General features: G+C 42.1%; 1 protein-coding gene across 2 annotated transcripts in view; it reads right to left on the bottom strand.

Annotated features, from left to right (window-relative positions):
- The window catches only part of LOC141361749 (uncharacterized), a 114795-nt gene that overhangs the window by 49274 nt on the left and 47680 nt on the right, over positions 1-17841 (bottom strand). The window contains exons 1-2 of one of the 2 annotated variants that reach the window (XM_073863501.1): positions 2070-2261; positions 596-1190 (exon numbers count right to left, since the gene is read on the bottom strand). The exons of the other annotated variant lie outside the window; for it this stretch is intronic. Of the exons in view, the coding sequence (XP_073719602.1) occupies positions 596-1190; positions 2070-2081 (607 nt within the window). The 5' untranslated portion in view covers positions 2082-2261. Of the gene's footprint in view, positions 1-595; positions 1191-2069; positions 2262-17841 lie in introns of those variants that run through there. 2 annotated transcript variants of the gene reach the window in all.

The following is a 17841-nucleotide window of genomic DNA, read 5'->3' as shown; positions in this document are numbered from 1 at the left end:
TACAGGAAACATTTGACCTCTGTGTTTGGAAACAAAGGCTACTGTACCAAATATTAACATTAACTTTCTCAGGTATTCAAATATTTACTTGCAGCTGTATCATACAAATAAAAAGTTTTAAAAATCATACAATGTAATTTCTGGATTTTTTTTAAGATTATGTCTCTCACAGTGGACATGCACCTATGATGACAATTTCAGACCCCTCCATGATTTCTAAGAGGGAGAACTTGCAAAATAGCAGGATGTTCAAATACTTATTTTCCTCACTGTAGTCATGTGATCAATTTTGAGCTTTAGAGTTTTTGAAAATTATGTCATCTTACATTTTTGCTATAAGCCAGAGAAATGACAAGGAGGCAGCCTCACGCAATACAAAGTCAATGCAGACGGATGGATTATTTTCCTCCCGGTGTGCGTGGTTTTCAGATTATGATGCATATTGCACTAAGTATTAAAGATCATAGACTCCTTTCAAATTGTTGCACTCGCATTTTTTTATCTTTTGATTAGTTAGTTTATGACTGAAAACCCAAAACAGGTGCTTACATAGTTAAAAAATGTTAAAAATACAACAATAATTAAGGGGACATACCTGATGTAATGAAATCATCATCTTCCTCACTGCGATCTTCCTCTTCTGTGTGTTCAGTTTTGGTTTCTGTGGGTTCCGTTTTGATTTCTGTGGGTTCCGTTTTGATTTCTGTGGGTTCAGTTTTGATTTCTGTGGATTCAGTTTTGATTTCTGTGGATTCAGTTTTGATTTCTGTGGATTCAGTTTTGATTTCTGTGGGTTCGGTTTTGATTTCTGTGGATTCAGTTTTAATCTTCATCATGAGGTTCGTGCAGTCGATGAATTTAACTGAACACATCTTCAGTTTGGTCTGCAGGATCTGCTGCTGTTCTCCAGCGTTACAGACAGAATCCAGAGACTCTGTGGAGGTTTGATCCTCCTGTAAGCTCTGTTTACTGTCACACACTGTAGTGTCCTGAGTGTCTGTGAGCTTTGACTCAGTATAACAGAGTAAAGTCAGACTGAGATCGGAGTTCTGTGTGTGTCTGGATTTCTCTTCAGAGAGTTTAGAGTCCAGCAGTGTCTGTGGTGTGCGGCTCTGATCTCTGCTCATCCACACTGAATCCAGACTCCCATCATCAGTCACATACACTGAAGATTCACAACAATCCACATCCTGACAACACAACACACACAGACAGTAAGATTATCAGTGTTGGGAGTCGGGACAGTTACTACCAAAGTGTAATACATTATATATTACAAATTACTGTCATTTGAAAGTAATTAGTTAAATTACAATATTACTGTCTCTGAACTGTAATGAGTTACACTACTTTTACGTTACTTTTGACTTTAATCAAAATAACAGAACTATGACTAGGCATTATAAAATGTTAAAATGTAGTTTATTTCTGCTTATAAATCTAGAAGTTGTGTTGGCCCTCGAGCTTTGAATAGGCAAAGTAAAGACTTATGGCAAAATACAATAACAATCACTGTCAGAATCATAAACATTGACAATTGATCTGGTAAAAGTCTGGTAAATTATGGTACACATACCAAACACAATAGAGCTAGAGCACACTACAATGCAACCTATAGCCTAATAACATGGCAAGACACACAACCTCTTTTCGTTTCTATTCTTTAATGCACTTGTAATTTAGATTCACAGCACAAAACTGGCATGCACTGGGTTGACACAACTTATCAAAAAGTGCTATTGGAGGATTAGGCCTCATTTCAGTACAATATAAGGATTACATGTCATGTAGGCTAACATATAATTTCTTAATAAAACACAGACAAAAGAGGAACACTGCTTTTTTGCCAAACAATTAAAAAAAAAAGTTTCATCGGATGCACGTGATACAGCGTTACTGAGACTGTAACGAGTACAACATGACCAAAATATAAGCGTTAAATTACTGCGTTACAGCAAAAATTAATGTATTACTGTAATATATTATATTTTGTAATTCATTAACTTACTCCCAAGACTAGAAATTATTTGATGTTTGTCTGATTCAGCTAAATTATGTTTAAGCTGTACCTCTTGTTTCATTGCTAAATCTCCTCTTGACCTCAGATTTTTCTCCAGTAACGCCACCTCTTTCTTTAGCTGAGAGATTTCTGTAATGAAAACATCAATATATCCAGAAACAAGACTCTGTTTACACTCAATGAAACACGCAAGAGAGTAAAACACTGAGGATACACAAACACATCACACGCGCGCTCTTTCTTTCTTTCTTTAGTGAGTTTATTTGCGGACTAAAGAGCTGCAGCGCCTCCTGCTGTACTGGAGAGAGAAAACGAACACTGCTTTACAATGGATTTAGTAAAACAAGTATGAGTCTCAATTATGGCCATAAATCATTACAAACTATTGTATAAAGTAATGACTAAATGAAAAGAAGGGGTGGGAAAATAATTGCTGAAGAATAAAACAAAACATCACATTTTTAAAGTCATAAAGATAGGACATCATAGGACAAAGGAGATTTTTTTTTAGGACAAAGGAGATTATGATCAGATTAAAAATAAAAACACAACATTTTATTTTCATTGTAATAAGGTAATGTTGCAGCATAACATTTAAAAAACGTAAAATACCTAATTGGCACGTTTTCTTTAGGTAAACAAAATGTAACCCTGCTAAAAAAAAACAAGACACCATCACAGAAATTCTATTGGTTTTATTGGGAATTTTATTTGGTTCTAATGGAATATGGCCCAAAACACACTAGTTGTTTTAATGGTAAAAGCTAATGATTCCTATTGGTATTTTAATGGAAACATTACAATTTTCTGTAATGGCTTAATTGTTTTTTTCAGCAGGGAATCACATCTGTTCACTATGAAAACAAAACCAGACCAAAATGCAACATTTGAGAGAAGTTTTGTTCAGATGTTAAACTAACCACCTTGGAATAAGACATTTAAAGAACATCATGACCAAAATACAGCCAGATGTTTATGTTACTATGTTATTTTAGTTTAAATGCATGTCGACCCACCAAGAAAATTCCCGGTATGCCTGATGATTACCAATCCAGGCTGCCTACCATTATAAAACAAAACACTAATAATAAAGCTGAGATACATTTAAACCAATGCATCAGAACCAATGGGGTTGTATTTTTGGTATAGACCCTTTTACAGCCCACGTGATCAAATAGCCTGCGCGCACATATTGGCAACAGAAGTGGTGTTATTCCCCATTGGTTCTAACGTGTAAGTAACTCTTGAAAAAGAAAGTTTATTAAAACGGTTTCTCAGCATCAAAATGTCTGGTTGTTGCGTTTGGCTGCACTAATATAATACTAATATACGTTTATATGTATCTGGCCACTATTTGGCCATCTGCTAATGTCTTCTATCCACTCCACTATAGTACATGGTAAAACTTTGGTATTTTTACAACGTTTTTAAATTTAGGGTGTGGTTTTTATGTTGTGCTGCAATATTACCTGATAACAACCAAAATACGTTGTGTAAAGTTGTAAAAAATGTTTTGTGCTTGTATTCTTAATAATTGTCTTTTTTCCTGTTTCTTAATATGACATTAAAAACTTGATGTTTTCTTTCTTCAGCACATTTTCCCACCCATTCTTTTTATTTAGTCTTTACTTTATACAGTAGCTTGTGATGATTCTGGCCATACTCGTACAGAGCCCCTAGACGACATGGTAGTGGACAATATTTGGGAGGACATTTTATTTAACAGCTTTTGTGTTCTCTAACAAAACTTTGCGTTCTTTTGTGTTGGAAACCTTTTTAGCAAAGACCAGGAGACTTGGATTTCCTCAAGCTGTCGTCTTTATTGCAGAAAGCCATCTTCAAATCAGAGCATAGAGCCCTAGCCCAAGTCTGACTTACAGCCCTACATTGCATTCATACAGGGGTCAGTCCCCTAAAATGGAAAACAAAGCACTCAACTTTGAAAGCATTCAACATCCAAACATTGAAAAGAAGTAACCCTGTCACTCCCAATCCTTCAGTTTCACCAACTCTTAATCCCATCAACTTTATCATCTTACCCACTCTCTCACTCGGACCATTTCATTATCATAGAAATGGGTTCACACTTTAGGTTTACCATTCACCTTTGACACAGACCCTTGGCCCAAGCATAAACAAATGGCCATCAACTCAAACAATGAAACAAAAGGTACCAGGGTCACAGTTACCTGGTTAATTTCTTTCATATTAAAAAGAGACAGGAACTTGTAGGAACCCACTTACATTATCATTTACAGGACAGAGTTACTTGTGTGTATATATATACAATAATATAAAGACCATGACTTCAAATTATATTTCAACAATTGCAAAGATATTGCGTTCCCTCATAAAAAGAGCCTGCTGTATTTGGTTGCAAATGGTTTGTTCTTGCGAGTAACCACAGCACAGCGCTTTACAGCTTCACCTGAGGCAGTTCATTAGGCAATGGCATCATGGATGTCTGCTGTTTGTAGATATATAACTACTGTTATTAAAGAATTATAAAACAAACTTCAATATGATTAAACACCACATAAAGCTTTGCGATGGAGGACGATCTTCAGGAGTTTCTAAGGTCACAACATGTTCCAGAGGAGGACATTAACCACATGAACCGGACAAGGTGGGTGATGTTTCATTAAGATTCAGTGGCCTTTATTTAGCTGATATCTAAAATGATACTCATACACGTATCATGACCAGCAGACAGAAATTCAAATCAACGTTTAACGCTCACGCCTTTTAACAATACAAACAACTGAAACAATACATTTTAAATATATAAATAAGCTATATAAATATGCCTTAAATAAAAATCACACAATAATAAATAAAAAGAACTCAAACGTGTACCCAGCCAGTGCCTACCCCTCCTGTATTAGCGATTAGCGAAGGTGAACTCACCTGCGGCAAGTTTACTTTTCTCCAACTCCATCATCTTCTCCAGGCTACAGGCATGCACACAGGGGCGTCAGGTTTGGCGCCGCCCCTCTCCGTGATGCACGTTGCACGCAGCAGCCAGACGTTTTTACAGTGAACAATAGAGATGGTTAGTAATTTGTATTCACTAAGCAGAAAAGCCCGAGGTCCTGGAAGAGGCAGAATTACGAATCTCTGCCAAATAATCATGTGCGTTTAATCATGTGCGTTTGAGTCAGGAGAGAATAATGATAATTAAAAAACATACAAAGCCAAAATAGCAAGGTTAGGAGTTGAGGTAGATTAGATGGTTTAATTGCCAGCCATAACATCTCATAACCTGAACTCCTTTTTGCTGTCATATGTCATGAGGTTGTGCAAAATCTCCCCCACCTGATGTGTTGCGCCAGTGTAAAGATGTGTCACGGCCGGGGCGGACCCAAGATAGCTAACAGGCCACGCCCCTCTCTACTTTCCACCTCGAGGAGGTTCCCAAGACCACCCCAATGACCAGACAGACGAGTATACTACAATTAAAATGTATCTTTATTAAATAGTTAAAAGGAAAGGGGAAAGAAAGGGGAAGGGCAGTTTAAAACAATCTTCTTCTCGCCTCCAGGACGAGTTGGACTAGGGGACGGGGGCCAGGAATCTTCTTCTATGCTGTTCTTGAACCCGTGGCGCCCTCCGCTTCCTCCTGGAGGCAAAACAGGGAGAACACAATTAATGTTTGGCCCAGCACTGAGTCACACTTTATCTGACCGTTGTTTCTGTCTCTCTGTCCCTCTCGCCCTCAGGCAGCTACTCACGGGACCTGGACCGTCCTTCACCTCGGGATCTTCGTTGGAGCGGAGGTAAGTATATCCCCCGGCTGACACTGTACAGTCCTCTCCGAGGCGCTGCTGTAAACACAAGTAGGTTGTACACTTCACAGGTAGGTTACTCACAACACTTGGGCCTTTGGTTCACTCCAAGGCATACGTGGAGACAGAGGTAAGGGGTTCTCACTACTGACACTGTTTGGTCCTCTTCGAGGCGTTGCTGCAAACACAGGTAGGTTACACACTACACAGGTAGGTTACTCACAAGACTTGGGCCTTTGGTTCACTCCAAGGCATACGTGGAGACAGAGGTAAGGGGTTCTCACTACTGACACTGTTCGGTCCTCTTCGAGGCGTTGCTGCAAACACAGGTAGGTTACACACTACACAGGTAGGTTACTCACAAGACTTGGGCCTTTGGTTCACTCCAAGGCATACGTGGAGACAGAGGTAAGGGGTTCTCACTACTGACACTGTTCGGTCCTCTTCGAGGCGTTGCTGCAAACACAGGTGGGTTACACACTACACAGGTAGGTTACTCACAAGACTTGGGCCTTTGGTTCACTCCTCCAGGCATACGTGGAGACAGAGCTAAGGGGTTCTCACTACTGACACTGTTCGGTCCTCTTCGAGGCGTTGCTGCAAACACAGGTAGGTTACACACTACACAGGTAGGTTACTCACAAGACTTGGGCCTTCGGTTCACTCCAAGGCATACGTGGAGACAGAGGCAAGGGGTTCTCACTACTGACACTGTTCGGTCCTCTTCGAGGCGTTGCTGCAAACACAGGTAGGTTACACACTACACAGGTAGGTTACTCACAAGACTTGGGCCTTTGGTTCACTCCAAGGCATACGTGGAGACAGAGGTAAGGGGTTCTCACTACTGACACTGTTCGGTCCTCTTCGAGGCGTTGCTGCAAACACAGGTAGGTTACACACTACACAGGTAGGTTACTCACAAGACTTGGGCCTTTGGTTCACTCCAAGGCATACGTGGAGACAGAGGTAAGGGGTTCTCACTACTGACACTGTTCGGTCCTCTTCGAGGCGTTGCTGCAAACACAGGTAGGTTACACACTACACAGGTAGGTTACTCACAAGACTGGAGCCTTTGGTTCACTCCTCCAGGCAGCGGACTTTCACCACAACTGCCGCACACTGTATGCCTTCACCCGTCTGCCAAAGCTTCGTAGGTGTCGTGGGGACTGCAAGGTCGGGCGCCGCAGAGCCGAACGCTTCCCAAGCTCCCCCTCCTTGTCAATGACAGGGGGTCTTCAACTGGGGCGAACTCTCGACGAGGCTCTGCGCACACACCGAGTTCTTCGAGACAGACACAACTTCGACCCTCAATCCGTACAATGTACCTTGGCCGTTGTTCACTTTGATGTGCAGTTGGGTTACACCGCTGCCTGCTTTCCGGGTTGACGTGAGCTCTAGCCGACACTCAGGGGGTTATGGTAGTCGTTGGTTTCATATGGCTCGGCCTCAACGTGCGGTTACTTCGCACGATCTGCACGGGGCCAGGGCGGCTTCGGTTGCTGTAAACACAGCACACACACAGCAAGCTTAGTGAAAACACACGATGAAAGTCACAACTCACCACAGCACTCTGCACACACACTCCGCGTGAAGTTAAGACTTGGCCGACTAGGCCTCGGCTCCTCGAGAGACGGGTTGGGCGTTGTACTCGCCAGAGAGAGAGAAAAGAATTCACACGTGAATATGTTCAGCAACACCCCTGTATGTCTCCTGGTTACCTCTTCGGCTCACCTACGCTTCCGTTATCCGCAGGGCCGTGAATGATGGAGAGTTTCGTCTACAGAGCTCCCAGTTGGTGTTCCACAATCCACGTACGGCACGCCCACGTATCCCCTCGTAGTGGGGCCGGTAACCTTCAACACACTCACAAAATACACCGGTAACTCTTCTTCTGAATAGCGCATAGAATTTGCTTTGATTGTTACTCACGCTTTGTTGTCAAAAAGTCTCCCCATCCATACATCCAATGTCTTCGTGTGCTCTTCTCAACATCCAAATCACACAATAGCTTCCTTACCCAGACGTCTCCAACCTCTCATCTTCCCTCAGGGATCAATGTGAGTCAACCTAGCCGATCTCCACCGTAGCAACAAAACGCAAGCAACGTACTCACAAAGTACAACAAAACAGCACACATCTGATGTCTTCAAAGGTCTTTTTATACTCAGCCTTCTCTCCTTATCGGCCTATCAGCAATCGCTGTGTTAATCGCCCTCACCTGTACGATATCGGGCTTGATTTGGTGTTCGGGGAAACCCCGGTGTTACAATAAAGATGTTGTAGGGGTATTTGTAACACTATTTATTAAAAACAATTATAATTGAGGGTGTCAGGCAAACTCAAGAGACAAAGGTGCGGTGCAAAAACAAGTGTTTTATTATATACAGTGATGGTGATTTTGTATAAAGTGCTGGTGTTATATTTTAATATTTACAAACTATTTACAGTATTTTATAACAAACAAACAAACACCAGGGGAGGGGAGGAGAGAAGGAACGCGAGCGGTGCTAAATAAAAGAAATAAACAAAACCAAACAAATCTAACTCACGTTTAACCTTCTAAACTGCCTAAACCCAAAATAAAGAGAGAAAACAAAATATCTTCAGCGTCCAAGACGCCCTATCTAAGCTACACTCTCTAACCAAAAAGTCGGGGAAAAACATACAGTGGGTGGCACTCGCTCCTTACCTAGTGTACTAATACAGTAAATACCAAAATAACCTACGTGTTGCAAATGTACGTCACGTGACAATCTTACCTGTTCACTCCTCTCCAAACATACAAAAGGGATTGACATGTAAACAGATAAACAAAGTAACGTACACACGGGGATTAACGATAAACAAAGCGGTATGCATTACAGCAGGGAACGCCAGCCAGCACGATATTGACGAGCCGCTGGAATGTGGCCGGAGCGTTCCGTAATCCGAACGGTAAAACGTTATATTGTAGGAAGTGATCTGGGGTAACAAAGGCGGAAATTTCGGACGCACGGGAAGTAAGTGGAACTTGCCAATAGCCTTTCAATAAATCCAGCTTACTAACAAAACGGGCAGATCCTAAATTATCTATACAATCTTCCATTCTTGGTAATGGATAATTATCAGGAACTGTCACATTATTCACCTTTCTGTAATCTGTACAGAAACGTACACTGCCATCAGGTTTCGGGACCAGTATACACGGTGAGCTCCATGGGCTGCAACTATGTATTGCCAAACCATTCTCCAACAAATACTCTGCTTCGGCTTTTAACAGAGATCTTTTTGTAATGTTAACTCTGTAGGGATGCTGTTTTATCGGAGTGGAATTAATGACCTTGATATCATGTTGCAGAACTGTAGTTTGGGTGGGTACATCATTAAAAAGGTTAGGAAATTCACGAATTAAGTTTACAATATCCTGTCTTTTATCAGTTGGTAAATGAGTGAACTGTGATGTCAAATCATTGATTATTTCAGAATTTGGCAAACGAACGCACTGCTGTGGAGCGTTGCGCAGCTTTAAACCATCCTCGTCAGCCCAAAAGACGGCATTAAAGGATGGTGTAACCTCGCAGGTTACAACAGGGGCGATGACGGGCTCTGCACTGAAACCGCAGGTTTTGTAGGTGAGTCACGAGAGTGATAAGCTTTAACCATATTAATATGGCATATGCGCGACTGGCGCTTTCTATCAGGAGTGCTTATAACGTAGTCTGTCTCATTTATTTTCTTAACTACCCTATAGGGTCCGGAAAAGCGAGCAGACAGCGCAGAACCAGGCACAGGCAACAACACCAGAACCTCATCTCTGGGTTGAAAACAACGAGCTGTAGCCTTTTTATCATAACGTTGTTTCATGACCTTTTGCGTATGTGAGAGAGATTCCCCAGCGAGAGAGCAAGCGTTGTGTAACCGCTCTCGGAATTTGCTCACATAATCTAAAACATTCTCTTTAGGAGACGAGTCGGTACACAAAATCTGCTCCTTTAAAACTTTTAACGGCCCCCTCACAGAATGGCCAAAAACAAGATCCGCAGGGCTAAACCCGAGTGATTCCTGAACTGTCTCACGAATAGCAAATAACACCAAGGGAACACCCTCGTCCCAGTCTTTTTCTGAATCCATACAGTATTTCTTAAGCATGGACTTAAGCGTCTGGTGAAAACGTTCTAGTGCTCCCTGGCTTTCGGGGTGGTATGCACTAGATACGCGGTGAGTTATGGCGAGAGTTTTCATGACCTGGGCAAACAATTTAGAGAGAAAGTTTGTTCCTTGATCTGTCTGAATAATTTTTGGCAGTCCAAAAGTAGAGAAAAATTTAATGAGAGTTTTAACAACAGTGGGAGCAGTGATTTTACGTAATGGAATAGCCTCAGGATAGCGGGTAGCGGAACACATGATGGTTAACAAAAACTGATTACCTGATTTTGTTTTCGGTAACGGACCAACACAGTCGACAATGACGTGCTCAAAAGGCTCCCCAATAACCGGGATGGGCTGAAGTGGAGCAGGTGCAATCACCTGGTTCGGCTTCCCCATAATCTGACAGGTATGACACGTTTTGCAAAATGTTGCCACATCTTTCTTTAAACCGGGCCAAAAAAAATGCCGAAGTATGCGATCATATGTTTTTGTTATGCCTAGATGACCAGCGAGTTGATGATCATGTGCAAGACTTAAAATTTGCTGTCTGTAATTGATGGGAACAACAACTTGATATACAGCACCAGAGTCAGGGTCAGACAAATTATTACCGGACCATTTCCTCATAAGCAACCCGTTTTCCATAAAGTACGAAGCTTTACTCTCGATAACATTGGGTAATTTTTCCAGTGAGGAAAAACATTTAATAAGAGACGGGTCAGCTTTCTGAAACACAGCAATTTGCTCGCGAGTGGCGGGCAACACAACAGAGCTAGGGCTTGTCAAACCCGAATGTGCAGGCTTTGAACTTGACTGCTGGCTGACAGATTCAGGTTCGGGCTGAGCTGGAGACAGCTCGCCGGTGAACAGCGGAGCAATAAATGTATTGGTCAGACCAATTTCGTCACCCATTTTCCGCGACTGAGCTCGCGTAACAGCGCAAGCGGGAAAAACATCAGGGTATGCCTCAGCTAAATCATCTGTATGCGGAGACATATCTGGAGTATCCAACACTTCTAATAAAGGAATTACTTTTCCTCCCGCCAGGTCATTCCCCAAAATAAAAGCAACACCATTTATGGGAAGTGAAGGGCGCACAGCAACTTTAACAAAACCAGTAACCAAATCACATTGTAAATGAACACAATGTAAAGGAACTTTTACCACATTCATGTCAATACCCTGCACTAAAACATTTGAGCCACAATAAGTCTGTTCGGTTAATGGCAACACACTAGACAAAATAAATGATTGCGCAGCTCCAGTATCACGTAACACCTGAATCTCTTTTTGTTCCTCAGTGTTTCCAGTCAACGAGACAAAACCTTTCAGAAGGAAGGGTTTAAAGCTGTCATCAGGAACATCCGTACTATTTGCAATACTGGGCACGCCAGGTACAGTTCTAACAAATCCAACATTCTTTGGCTGCTATTGCTGCTGCTGTTTGCGCTTTAACGCAACACAGTCGGCAATTAAATGTCCCATTTTGTGGCAGTAAAAGCATTCTCTCACCTCTTTAGATTGCAGAGAATTAACTTTTGCCCTGGCAGATTGCGACTGAGAAGACGTGACAATGGGTGTCTTTTCAGAGCGCACGGAGGAAAACGCAACTTTATGCGTGAGCACAAATTCATCCGCTAATATTGCGGCCTCGGACAACGTAGCAACGTTTTGCTTGTTTAAATAGACAAGAACACGTTAAGGTAGACAAGATTTAAATTCTTCAAGCAACATTAATTCTCTCAAAGAATTGAAATCGGCAGCTTTGCTGGCAACACACCACTTATCGAACAGAATTCCCTTTTCCCTTGCAAACTCAACGAAAGTTTGACTATTATTTGTCTTATGGTTTCTAAATCTCTGTCGATAAGCTTCAGGAACCAATTCGTAAGCACGCAAAATAGCTGATTTTACTGATTCATATTTTAAACTTTCTTCCAGGGTAAGAGTCGAGCAAACCTCCTGGGCTTTGCCAACTAATTTGCACTGAAGTAACAGGGCCACACATCCTTGGGCCAGCGAAGGGAAGAAGCAATGCGCTCAAACGCGCTGAAATATGAATCGACTTCAGTTTCCCTAAACGGCGGAACAAGAGCTATATGCTTACTAACATCAAACGCTCCCGAAGGAACATCGGCTGGTAACGAGCCATGAGAGGGTGACTGTACAGCCGAGCCGGCGTTAACTTTCAGTGCCTCCAGCTCTAACTGCCGCAGTCGCACCTCTTTGTCGGCCTGGATTTCGAGCCTGCGGATTTCGAGACGCATCTCTAATTCGGCCTGTCGCGCCTGTGCTTTATCTTGGGCTTCCATCTGCAGCCGGGCCAGGCGGACTTTTAATCGCGCCTCATCGCGGGACCCAGAAGATACCGGAGAAAAAGGATCAAAGGGCGGCAAGACAACCTTGGCATCGGATGCCCCCTCTGCTTCGGTCGTCTCGCTCTGCACCTCGTCCTGTTCGCTCGCCGTAGCGAGAGGCTGCGCGCCCGCACAGGGGAGGCCTACGGTCTCAACAGCCTCTACACCATCCATCACAGGCAAAATATTCAACTCTACCAGCCGACTGTTTACCGTAATCCTAATATTTTCCTTACGAGCTTGCTTTACAATTGGAATCTGAAAATGTTCTGCCAAAATAATCAAATCCTTCTTTCTACACTGTCCAAACTGCTCAATTGTCGGATTCTGAATAAAATCTTGTAAACTAAATGTTGCCATGTCTGCCTTATTTAACGGGTAAACCAAATACACAAAACGCACCGCACCACCTAATTCATACCACCAAACAACACCACACTGGCCTAACAACGATGCACTGCCACACACACAAAATATAATAATTTTTAATAATTCCAGGAAATATTATTGATATCCCGGACGAGCCCCCAAATAATGTTACAATAAAGATGTTGTAGGGGTATTTGTAACACTATTTATTAAAAACAATTATAATTGAGGGTGTCAGGCAAACTCAAGAGACAAAGGTGCGGTGCAAAAACAAGTGTTTTATTATATACAGTGATGGTGATTGTGTATAAAGTGCTGGTGTTATATACTAATATTTACAAACTATTTACAGTATTTTATAACAAACAAACAAACACCAGGGGAGGGGAGGAGAGAAGGAACGCGAGCGGTGCTAAATAAAAGAAATAAACAAAACCAAACAAATCTAACTCACGTTAAACCTTCTAAACTGCCTAAACCCAAAATAAAGAGAGAAAACAAAATATCTTCAGCGTCCAAGACGCCCTATCTACGCTACACTCTCTAACCAAAAAGTCGGGGAAAAACATACAGTGGGTGGCACTCGCTCCTTACCTAGTGTACTAATACAGTAAATACCAAAATAACCTACGTGTTGCAAATGTACGTCACGTGACAATCTTACCTGTTCACTCCTCTCCAAACATACAAAAGGGATTGACATGTAAACAGATAAACAAAGTAACGTACACACGGGGATTAACGATAAACAAAGCGTAATGTAAATGTTGTGTAACAAATGAGACTGAGGTCTAGAGCGGCCGGTCTGCTGCGCTCTTTTATTGGGCGGAGTCTTTGTGGGTTGGTGGACCGGGTAGTGACATCAGCGGCAGGGGTGGAAACTGACAGGGATGTTAGCCAATGGCAGCGTCTGGGAAACATTAAGAGAGAGAGAGAGAGAGAGAGACGGAGGGAAAATACAACCAGACGACATACGGACGTAACACCCGGGAATTCCGGTGTTTGGAGTCAGTCGTCCGGGCGGAACCATCGCCGGGCGGAACCGATCTTGCACACTTTTGGTTCCGCCCTCACAGATCGTCACCTGGTGACAGATGCAATGCAATGAATCGTTGACGTTGACACGAGAGAACTGTTTAGTAAAGACTTTAATGGCGGTGGCGTACACAACAACAACCACACGTAGAGCACAATCAAAGCACTGGCCTGATCCAGGTGCTTGTGTACAACGTCAGGAACCACGTCACACACCACATACTGGCGCTGCCCATTTTCTTAACAAACATGGGTGTTCATATGCGCCCATTTCTTTTCCGCCAGAGGCTGCTCGTAACAACATCAAGCAATGCTTTGGATACATATCAACGACAGACACTTTGGAGTGCCACGCGCTTTAAAGTATCGGAAAGCGGCACTGTCACGTTTTCTGTGTGGTTTTTGATGCTAAATGTTAAGCAATTAAGCATAATGTGCTTGGCCATTTCGGTGGGTGCATGAGCCCCGGAGCAACCACGGGATCGGCGTCTATGTGCGTGTTTATTATCACTTTCATCCGTGAAACAACACACCTTTTTGGGGTTATAATGTCTGCACAGTACTGAAAACGCACGTTGCTGTACTGGAAGTGCAGATTGATACTTTTTTGCAACCTTGACCAAGCGAGAAGGAACATCTTACCTCATTGTTCCATCCCCAGCCAGTGGGTCACACTGATGTTTGGGTACAATAACCCCTTGTTTGATAAATAAATAGGCTGTACAACCATTTAAGGTGATAAAGCGTATTGTTTAACAAACAAAAGTCTTTTTTAATCCACAGTTTGGCCTGTATGGTGCTCAACCAAACCCGACTCTTCTTTATAATATGACAAAACTTGAATTTACTTTCTGGATTTTCATTTCCAATTTTTCCAGGTCGAGATTCCACAGGATGGGACTTTATCGAAACATTAACATCAGAGAATGGAATCCATAGATATTCAATGTGTCAGTATCAGTTACCCCACAGAGCAAACACTTTTGTTAGCAATTAATAATTAGGCCCTCATATATTATTGCTATAATTCATGAACTGGTTTCAGAAGTGGTTTCAGTACCCACAAAAAAACTCTGCAATACCCTGTTTCAAGTTTTTTAAATTTAGTATTTATAAACAACACACTCATTTTTGCTGTTATTAATAATTTAACACCATCCATCCAGACATGCTTAAATGGATGCACAAAATTGAAAGCTGTCTCTGCTTTACCCTGTTTTGTTTTAATTAAATATAATAGATCACAATGTAAATGCACGCAGGAGTCTATGCCTTTACTTGGGTGTAAAATGTGCTTACATTATCTGCAGTTTCCCAGGAAAGTATATGAGGAGAATTTGCAGTTTTGGAACCCTACAGCATAGCATTATTACTTGAAAGCACAAATATCTGTTCAAATAGATCTTTTTCAGTTACACCCTCACCCAGAACTAAAATAACATGTAAATCAGCACCAGTTAATTGAGCATATTGCGTATGCATACGTAATACATTGACAAATTTAATTGGGTTATTTGTGCTTGGAACATTTTTACAAATCGTGTCTATATCCATCATATTTGCATGATTTCATATGAATGCAAAACTATTGTGTACTTCTGTTTAAGCCAAGTAGCTTTCTTATTTTTGTATTTTTTGTAACTTTAAGTTGGATTGCGAGCGTCATTTTGTCAGGATCCCATCACCAGCACCATTCACATCATCATTCACTCCTCCCACTCATTCCCATTCCCCAGAATACTAATCACTACCACTTGTGTCCCATCACCATACATCTTTAAATATCTCACCTTCACACTCAGTCCCCATCTGGTCTCATCACTAAACGTTAGACTCACCAGCTTCACTTACCTGATGGAATAACCCATGCTTCAGTACCTGAAGATATCCTTCACTCAGCCTGGCTACATTTACGTCCTCAAAACCCCACTGCCTCTGCTTGTCCCATGGCCCAAACAGCGACGATCTCTGTATTTCCAAATGCAATCACATAAATTTTCCAACAACACTGCACGAGTGGCATTCATAATTTCTCTGCTGTCTGGATGAGCACTCCTTTCGGCTCAATCCTTGTGGAATTCGAATTCCTCAGTAATCCAATCTCTGTCCAGTTTTCTTCAGCATTTCAAGGAAGTCTTCGTCGATGTCTGATGTCTCCGTACACAATTCTTTCTTCAACCTATGCCAAAGAAAACTATCTGTGAGTTCATATGCTCTAGAATTCCGTACCCTAGCGTCCTCCAGTGGTTGGAATGAAACTGCCCTCGTCACAGCTTTTCTTCATTGACCCAATCCCTATATTCAACAACTAATAGTGGTTAATGAGGATTCAATGGGTTTGGAGAGACTCATCCGTGTATCTCAACGTCTATCTGCCTGTGACGAAGTACCTGCTGCTCCAAACCTCCGCCCCCGGATTCTTCCCCGGTTCCTCCGGCACCTGAACCTATGCAAGTGGATTCTACGCATCACACTCTCTCTCTCTCTGAACGTCAATGACTGTATTAATGTCCCAGCAAAAGCCTTTGACCCAGGATCTGCTGGAAACTTAATTTCCACTCACCTCTTACAAAAACTGAATATTCAAAGATGCAGATACCCACAAGTTCTCGCTGTACACACCATTCAAGATAAAACATTGGGTAGAGGTCTTATTCACCATAACAACACCTCGTCAATCCTTTGTATTTGATGCCTACATGTGGAGGAGATTTCTAAAAATCTATCCAACATCGACTAGAACGGAGAAATCATCAGCTGGAGCGAGAAGTGTTTCCAGTCCTGCTTTTTGCCCATCCAAAAACTCAATTCTCTTCATCACTCTTCTTCATCCGAGTCTAAAATTAATATCGACCTGCTACCTGGAGCCTCATTACATAAGGGTCGTATCTGAGACCAGCAGGGGGTGCTCACCCTGTGGTCTGTGTGGGTCCTAACACCCCAGTATAGTGATGGGGACACTATACTGTCAAAAAAAGCACCGTCCTTCGGATGAGACGTTAAACCGAGGTCCTGACTCTCTGTGGTCATTAAAAATCCCAGGATGTCCTTCGAAAAGAGTAGGGGTGTGCCCCGGCATCCTGGCCAAACTTGCCCATTGGCCTACTAATCATTAGGGCTGTGTATCGCCAACAGTTTCCCGATTCGATACGTATCCCGATACAAGGGCCCCGATACGATGCGCATCACGATACAAGACTATTACATTTTTGTTCAAAATTAAGTAACATTATTACTGTTTTTGTTTAATGTACATTGAATAAGCAGTGTTGTAACAGTTGTCTTTTTGCCATTCATTTATTAGCTTTTGGTGTAACTCATAGAAATACTTAAAATCTCAGAGTTAATACTTATGTTTTTTTAAACAGTTTTACAAGGAAAAAGTGTCTTACTCTAGGCATTATATTTGTCTCTCATTTCATTATTCTATATCTATTTATATATGTGTAAACATGCAGTCAGACTTAATACTATTTAATAGAAATCAGATTATTAATGTGACAGCTATAGTTTGAAGTAGCTCTGTATCTCTTCTCTGGATGTACACTTTTCACATGCAAATCTTTGTCGTGTTTCTTCTCTAATGCGTTAGTACTGTTTTATAAGAGAGCGACTAATAAGTATAGGCTAAGATATCTTCGCTTTCATACTGAACTCATTGATTTTAAATACGAGAGAGAGAGAGAGAGAGAGAGAGAGAGAGAGAAAGAGAGAGAGAGAGCATGTGCGCGAAAGAGAGAGAGAGAAAGAGAGAGAGAGAGAGAGAGAGAGAGAGAGAGAGCGGCTCGCAGGCACGTGCGCCAGCGAGACAGACACGTAAAGTGAAAGTATACCCCGCTACCTTTAACTCTACGTACTCCGCGGGACACATGCGTCCTTTCCAAAAAGTGCATCCGAATCGATACGGAAGATGCTGTATCGATGCGCGCATCGTCAGGCGTCCATGACGATGTATCGTCGTATCGATATTTTGAACACAGCACTACTAATCATCCCTCATACTAATTGGCTATATCACTCTGTCTCCTCTCCACTAATAAGCTGGTGTGTGGTGAGCGGTCTGGCGCAATATGGCTGCCGTCGCATCATCCAGGTGGATGCTGCACATTGGTGGTGGTTGAGGAGATTCCCCCGTTCATATGTAAAA

Source organism: Misgurnus anguillicaudatus, chromosome 24, assembly GCF_027580225.2.
Source record: "Misgurnus anguillicaudatus chromosome 24, ASM2758022v2, whole genome shotgun sequence".
NCBI lineage: Eukaryota > Metazoa > Chordata > Actinopteri > Cypriniformes > Cobitidae > Misgurnus > Misgurnus anguillicaudatus.
The sequence above is the reverse complement of the archived record's forward strand: the minus strand, read 5'-3'. Positions and strand labels throughout refer to the sequence as shown.